General features: G+C 45.0%; 1 protein-coding gene across 1 annotated transcript in view; it reads right to left on the bottom strand.

Moving 5' to 3' along the window:
* Positions 1–6,616, bottom strand: part of EQTN (equatorin) — a 29,742-nt gene extending 23,126 nt beyond the window's left edge. The window contains 2 exon segments of the mRNA XM_021681048.1: positions 5,533–5,648; positions 6,588–6,616. Of these exon segments, the coding sequence (XP_021536723.1) occupies positions 5,533–5,648; positions 6,588–6,616 (145 nt within the window).
* Between the last annotated feature and the right edge of the window lie 484 nt (positions 6,617–7,100).

The following is a 7,100-nucleotide window of genomic DNA, read 5'->3' on the forward strand; positions in this document are numbered from 1 at the left end:
TTTCTCATTTAGTGCTCTGAATATATCCTGCCAGTCCTTTCTGGCCTGCCAGGTCTCTGTGGATAGGTCTGTTGCCAATCTAATGTTTCTACCCTTGTAGGTTACATATCTCTTCTCCCGAGCTGCTTTCAGGATTTTCTCTTTGTCTATGAGACTCGTAAGTTTTACTATTAGATGTCAGGGTGTTGACCTATTTTTATTGATTTTGAGAGGGGTTCTCTGTGCTTCCTGGATTTTGATGCCTGTTTCCTTCCCCAAATTAGGGAAGTTCTCTGCTATAATTTGCTCCATTATACCTTCTGCCCCTCTCTCTCTTTCTTCTTCTTCTGGCATCCCAATTATTCTAATGTTGTTTCATCTTATGGTATCGCTTATCTCTCGAATTCTGCCCTCGTGATCCAGTAGTTGTTTATCTCTCTTTTTCTCAGCTTCTTTATTTTCCATCATTTCATCTTCTATATTACTGATTCTCTCTTCTGCTTCATTTATTCTAGCAGTTAGCACCCCCATTTTTGATTGCACCTCATTAATAGACTTTTTGATTTCTACTTGGTTGGATTTTAGTTCTTTTACTTCTCCAGAAAGGGTTTCTCTAATAACTTCCATATTTTTTTCAAGCCCAGCTAGTATCTTTAAAGTGATGACTCTGAACTCTAGATCTGACATCGTACTAATGTCCGTATTGAGTAGGTCCCTGGCAGTCGGTACTACCTCTTGTTCTTTTTGTTGAGGTGATTTTTTCTGTCTTGTCATTTTGTGCAGAGGAGAATAGATTAATGAGAGAACAAAATGCTAGCAGAGTAACAACGTCCCCAGAAAATATACTCTAAACAAATCAGAAAAGACCTGAAGCAGTGGGAAAAGAAAGGGAAAGAGAGAAAAAAGAAAAAGAAAAAGATAAAGATAAAAACAAAAACAAACAAAACAAAACAACAACAACAACAAAAAAACCAGAATGTGATCAAATATGATCAGGCTGGTATATAGATCAGTGCCACACACTAGATTTGGGGTGTATTTTGGTCTTTTAGAAGAAAGTGCCTCCCAAAATTTTAAAGAAAGAAAAACTTATATATGTACAAAAATAAGGGTTGATATGATGAAGGGATGGAATATGATTGTAAAGATGGAAATTATAAAAAATTTTATAAAAGGAATTGATAAGAAGTTGTTTGAAAAAAGAAAGAAGAGGATTTAAAAAAAGAAAAAAGAAAAAAAAAGGGAAAGGATGTGATCAGGCAGGGGAATAGAAAACACCATATACTAGAGATTTAGGGTATATTTTAATCTGTTAGAAGAAACTATCTCAAAATTTTAAAGAGAGAACAACTTATATATATATATAAGCCAAAAATACGGGTAACTACTATGAAGGGATAGAATATGACTCTAAAAATGAAAAATAAAAATATTTTTTTTTAAAAAAGGGATTGATAAGATGTTGGTTGAAAAAGGGAAAAAGAAAAATTCAAAAAGAAAAAAAAAGAAAAAAAGACAGTTAAAAAAAAATTAACTTTGAAAGACTACAGAATCATGGTAAAAAAGCCATGAATTCTATGTGCAGTATTCCCCTAGCGCTGGAGTTCTGACGTTCTCATTGATCAGTAAACTTGGTCTTGGCTGGCTGTTCTCACTGATCTTCTGGGGAGGGGCCTGTTGCCGTGGTTTCCAAATGTCTCTGCCGGAGGCGGAATTGCCCCGCCCTTGCCCCCTCCCGGCTAAGTAATCTGCTTGGGTTTGCTCTCCGGGGCTTTTGTTCCCTGCGAGCTTTCCGTACAGCTTTGGAGGCGGAGAGTGAAAATGGCGGCCTCCCAATCTCTGCCCCGGAGGGGCTGAGAACTCGGGGCCCCGCTTCTCAGTGAGCCCCCAGAGAAAAGCCGTCAGTCACTCCCGTCTCCCCGGTCTCCGGCTATACTCCGTGCTCACCGGCCTGTGACCACGCGTTTCTATCTCTGGCACCCGACCCCGGGTGGAGTCTCCAAACCCAGCAGATCCCTGCGATGCACTCCCGCGTGGCTCCTCCCGGGGGAGGAAGGTGAGTCTCCCCGGATCTGCCGCTTGTTGGGTCCCTGCTGGAGGAGCAGTGGCCCGACTGTGCCGCGGATCACGGTTTACAGCAACTCCGAGCTGAGAGCCCGCGCCTGGGCTCCGCCTCTGCAGCCGGCTTCCCTGCTCCGTTACCTGGGAGCTCTGCCACACTCAGGCACCCCAGGTCTTTCTGTGACCCCGAGGGTCCTGAGACCACACTGTCCCAGAGGGTTCCACCCCCCGCTTAGCCACCAGAGTGACGTCCCTCGGCGGAGTGACTTTTAAAAGTTCCGGTTTTGTGCTCTGCGGCTCTATCACTTGCCAGAAGCGGCCGCCGGAGGCCCCTCCCCCGCCGTCTATCCTCCCGAATATCGCCTCGGATTCCCTTCTCCGCACGTCCTACATTCCAGAAAGTGGTCGCTTTTCTGTTCAGAGAGTTGTTGCTATTCTTTTCTTCGATCTCCTGTTGAGTTTGTAGGTGTTCAGAATGGTTTGATCCCTATCCAGCTGAATTCCTGAGAGGAGACGAAATCCAGGTCTCCTACTCCTCCGCCATCTTGCTCCGCCCCCCCCCCTTTTTTTTTTTGAGAGAGAGAGCAATTGTGGCTGGTGGGGAGAGGAACAGAAGCTCCACGTTCCACACAGAGGCCGACTCAGGGCTCAATCTCACCACCCCGCGATCATGACCTGAGCTGAAATCAAGAGTCAGACGCTTAACCGCTTAACCGATGGAGCCACCCAGGTGCCCTGTGTTTAACATTTCATAGCTGGAACAGGGCAGTATGATAATGAGGTCCAAGGACATGGTTTCAGATTGCTAAATTAGATTAGAGGGGAAGAGTGTTGGCATAGGGATGTCAAGTCAACTGAGCAGCCAAGTTGTTGGATGTACTGTCCGTGTGGCCAAGGAAGATCCCTATGAGAAGAATGAGAGGAACAGGGGGAAACTGGTGCCAAAGTCTTCAGTGAATTAGGGCAGCTTTGGAGGATGACTAAAAATGATGATTGTGGATGGGACGGTAAATGTAGGGCTGAATGGTATAAACCTTGAAGGACAGATGGTATTTGAGAGCAGGAGTCAAGATCTTGAAGGAGCAAGAATGCCAACTCCACCTCAAGGCCCTGAGAGATTCTGGGATACATGAGATGGAGCAGAAGGGCTTCTCTTCTAGAAGGCTGCCATGAAGAGCCAGACCCCAGTTAGGACTCGTACTCATACTAGATTGAGATGTGGCATTTATGACTTAACATTATAATATAAGCATCGTCATGACCTTAACATCTCTATGACATCCAGTTTAGTGAATATTCATAACTGGCTTTGGTCATTTGCCCTATTGTTTGTTATTTGGGTTGCTTCCAATTTTCCTTATTATAAACAATGAAGTAATGAGCATATTTATGACTCAGGTTTTTCAGCACTTATGAATGTTTCATTTAGATAGTTTCCTAAAAAGGGACTTCCTACCTTAAAGCATATGAACATTTTCCCAGCTCTTGATGCTCATGGTTCCATACTCATCTTGGATTTTCTCTGCTCCAGCCCTGGCACCAAGCATTTCTCCAAGAATTCCTGGTTCCTTTAAGTAGAAATTAGTATTCACATGTCAAGATCTGGGCACTGGATATGTTCATTGAACCGGCATGTCACTGTCATCAGGCCCTCTCGGTGGACAAACACAGAGAATATATCGAGGGCCTAAGTGTCTGTGCATGCAATATACGTATACATATGCACACACACACAGATGCTATTTCTCATCTGTAGGGGTGGTCACAGGAGTCCTGGAGAGTCTGCCTGCCCTCCAGGGGACATCCTCTTCCAGGTGCAAGCAGGATCATGTGGAGAGTGACCAGGTATGGAAGGGCTGGGCTGCTCAAGCATATCAGATGCCTCTACTCTAGGCCTTCAGGACTCCCTGGGGAAAACCAACAGCACCACCACCAAATGAACTATTTCAAACAGCGGCATTACAACCCAGTTGCCTCAGTCAGTGTCTGCTGAAGGCGTAGGTTATGTACGCACGCTGGCGGAACGTAGCAGAGTGATGTTTATTCTTAGATCTACTTTCTCTATTCTTTGGGCATTGAAATGTCCTTTCTTCTATGAAACAAGGTGATGATAGATGGTAGCATTCCTAAATCACCTTCTATTGTTGAATTTTAAACTTTCTAGTCCACAAAATAAAAAAAAGAAATCTAGGAGTGAGTTGGCCATCCTTTCTAACCTGTGAGAAGCCTGCCTTGGGCCTCAACAAAGAGAGAAGTCTGTTCTGGTGGGAGTGGGCTGCCTCTGAAGGATTCTAGAGGGGACAAGAAAGGGGACATGTTCAGGTCTGGAATTTGGAACAGGCACTCCGCAGGCTTCAGTTTGTGAAAAGTGAATGGTGAGAGAAGATCCTAGAGACAGGGAAAGCCCTCCCCTCACTTCCGTAGAGTGATGGGCACGAGCAAGGAGAGCCTGAAGAAATGCAAAGGTCAAAGAGAATGGACATGCAGGAAGAGGGACCTCTTTAGTTTAGAGGCTCACTTTCTAAGAAGAGTTTGAGCACATCTTTTCCCTAAACTGCTGGAGCTTCTTTGCTATTGTTTTTTCCCATAATTTCAGTAAAATAAAGAGTCTGCCCTTCAGGGCAATCTTTCTAAGAATGGTAGAGAAAAGGGTACAGTTTTTTTTCCCTAAAAAATTTTTCTTCTGCTGCTAGCCAGACGAGTCTATTTTGGCGAGTCATCCATTGGTAATAGCTGCTTTCTCCATTCTGTATTCACGTATCAACTGTATCTGAACTCTAGTAATTATCAGGTGTCTTCTTTGAATCCTCAGTGTCTCCCATCTGGCCCTAATGCACACCGCACCTTAGTAACTACCTGACATGACTGGATTAAGAATGAATGGTGAAGATTTGTACAGAAGGGAAAATCATTCTTCCCAAAGGGCTTCTAAACCAAGGGTTGAGAAAAAAACAGACAGATGCACATAGCCAAAGCGAGAGCTGAGGCTTTCATACTCCTGCCCCTGTGAAATCCATCTGATGATAGCATCTGTGAGGAGGTTGCGATGCTAAATGAGGACCTACTAAGAGTGTTCAGCCACAGTAGGGATGCAAATGTCTACTGAATCAGCTGGAACTCCGCCCCCCCTTGTCTTCTAGTGTATTCCTATTGCCAGATTTGAGGAGACAATCTTTACTTCCCTGTCCTTGGTATATACTAGTCTTTCCTGGAAGACTAAGTCTGGTCAGGAACAAACGGTCTTGTGGGACAATCGGCAGGTGTGCGCTCTGCATCAAAGGGGCAAGAGCTCTCCTGTACCCCTGACTGGTCTTGTCGAGCTGGCAGACACTGAGCTTCCCCAGTTAGTCCTTCTTCCCCAGATGGATGTGGGGCTCGAGTCCGGGACCCTAGAATCATGACCTGAGCCAAAGGCAGGCACTTAACCGACCATGCCCCCCAGGCGCCCCCGGACTCACACTTTCTACGCCGGGAAAGAAACATTCGTCTCACCTGGTGTCACTTCCTCATCACAGCTTCCCAAGGGTCCTCTGGGCTTTTCCAGGTCTGCATATTGTGTGATCCTCAAGGTGAAAGCAGCTTTGTCACCAGGATAGCAAGTGAGCAACCTAAAAGGAGGAATGGAGGGGCCTATAACATAGTGATTAGCAGAGGGGGCTCTGGAGACCGACTGCCCAGGTTCAAATCCCAGCGCCACCTCTAGTCAGCTGCATGACCTTGAAGAGGAGACTTACTCCGCAACCTCAGTTTCCTCATCTGTAAAATGGGAGTAACAACAATGGTGTCCACTTCACAGGATGGTGGTGAGGAATAATTCAGATATTCCAACTCAAACGCTTGGCATGATGCCTAGCACCGGATGACAGTGAGGACTGTCCCTGTGTGAGCTCATCACCGCTGCCCTGCACGCAGCCGCCCTCCCTCTCACCTCTGGAATGGTTGTCACCAGTAACTCCCTTGAAGAACGGTTGTGAGAACCGGGTGGAGAATATACATCAAGTACCAAGAACTGTGCGTGGCAGAAAGTAGATTAATTCCCAGCCCTTCTCCCCCCAACATGCCTTCCTAATTCCCCTGAAAGCTCTCAGCACAGCCAGTTCTTACCAACACAGCGCCTCGGAATCGATGAGCAGCAGAAGAGGTTCAGGCAAAAACCACCTCATTTCTTTTCCCTTCTTCTTTGCAGTAGGGGAGGTGCTTTAGTATTTTCCTCTCACATTTCTCTATCCAAGTAGCACAGAGTCTCTTTGCAGTCCCTTAGGAGGGATAATGCAAATTCCAATGAAATGTCATGAGCCCAGGGCAGCACAATCCTTTTTCTGAATGCAAACAGACCACATGGCAGAGACTGGCTTATGGCTCTTAGGGACTTTGTGGACTTGTAGTTTTTTATTTCTTTTATTTCAAACCCATAGGCTCACAGAGTTGTGGCAAATTCACTGTCCAGAGAATGCTCTGCCAGTTTGTAATAACAAAACTGTACCTGATGTTATCTGCACAACCTCAGGAATCTCGTGCCAAGGTCAGAAGTGTGAAATGGAACTCACCTTTTGAATGACTTTTCTTTAACTTCCATGGTTCAATAGTTGGTGAATCTAATGATTTACTATTTAAAAACAAAAACCAAAAAACACCTCCCCCACTGCCCCTCTCTTGACAAATGCTGCCTCCTTCTATATTCTGTAGTTGAATCATTTTGTGGACAATGTCCGTGAAGCCCTAGGAATGGGAAGGTACAAGTCATTCATTTCCTCACAGCATATCTATTTCATTCAGCCTTAAAACACAGGCTGGGATTACTTCCTGACATAGTAAAGATCTCCCAGTGGAACAAGGAACTAGAGAACATTTATGGTCTGCATAACTCCTGGTGACCTCAAAGGAGTCAGGTGGAATGGAATAGGATGCTGCTTTTCAAATGTAATGTGATTCCTATTCATTTCTCAATTAGTCCATGGAATATGTGCATTAAGAAATGTCACAGCCATGTAGTGCTCTCTAGCCTCTTGGTTACATATTTCTTAATTGTTCACATAACCGTATATTTTACATTACAGCTG

Source organism: Neomonachus schauinslandi, chromosome 13 (genome assembly GCF_002201575.2).
Source record: "Neomonachus schauinslandi chromosome 13, ASM220157v2, whole genome shotgun sequence".
NCBI classification, from domain to species: domain Eukaryota; kingdom Metazoa; phylum Chordata; class Mammalia; order Carnivora; family Phocidae; genus Neomonachus; species Neomonachus schauinslandi.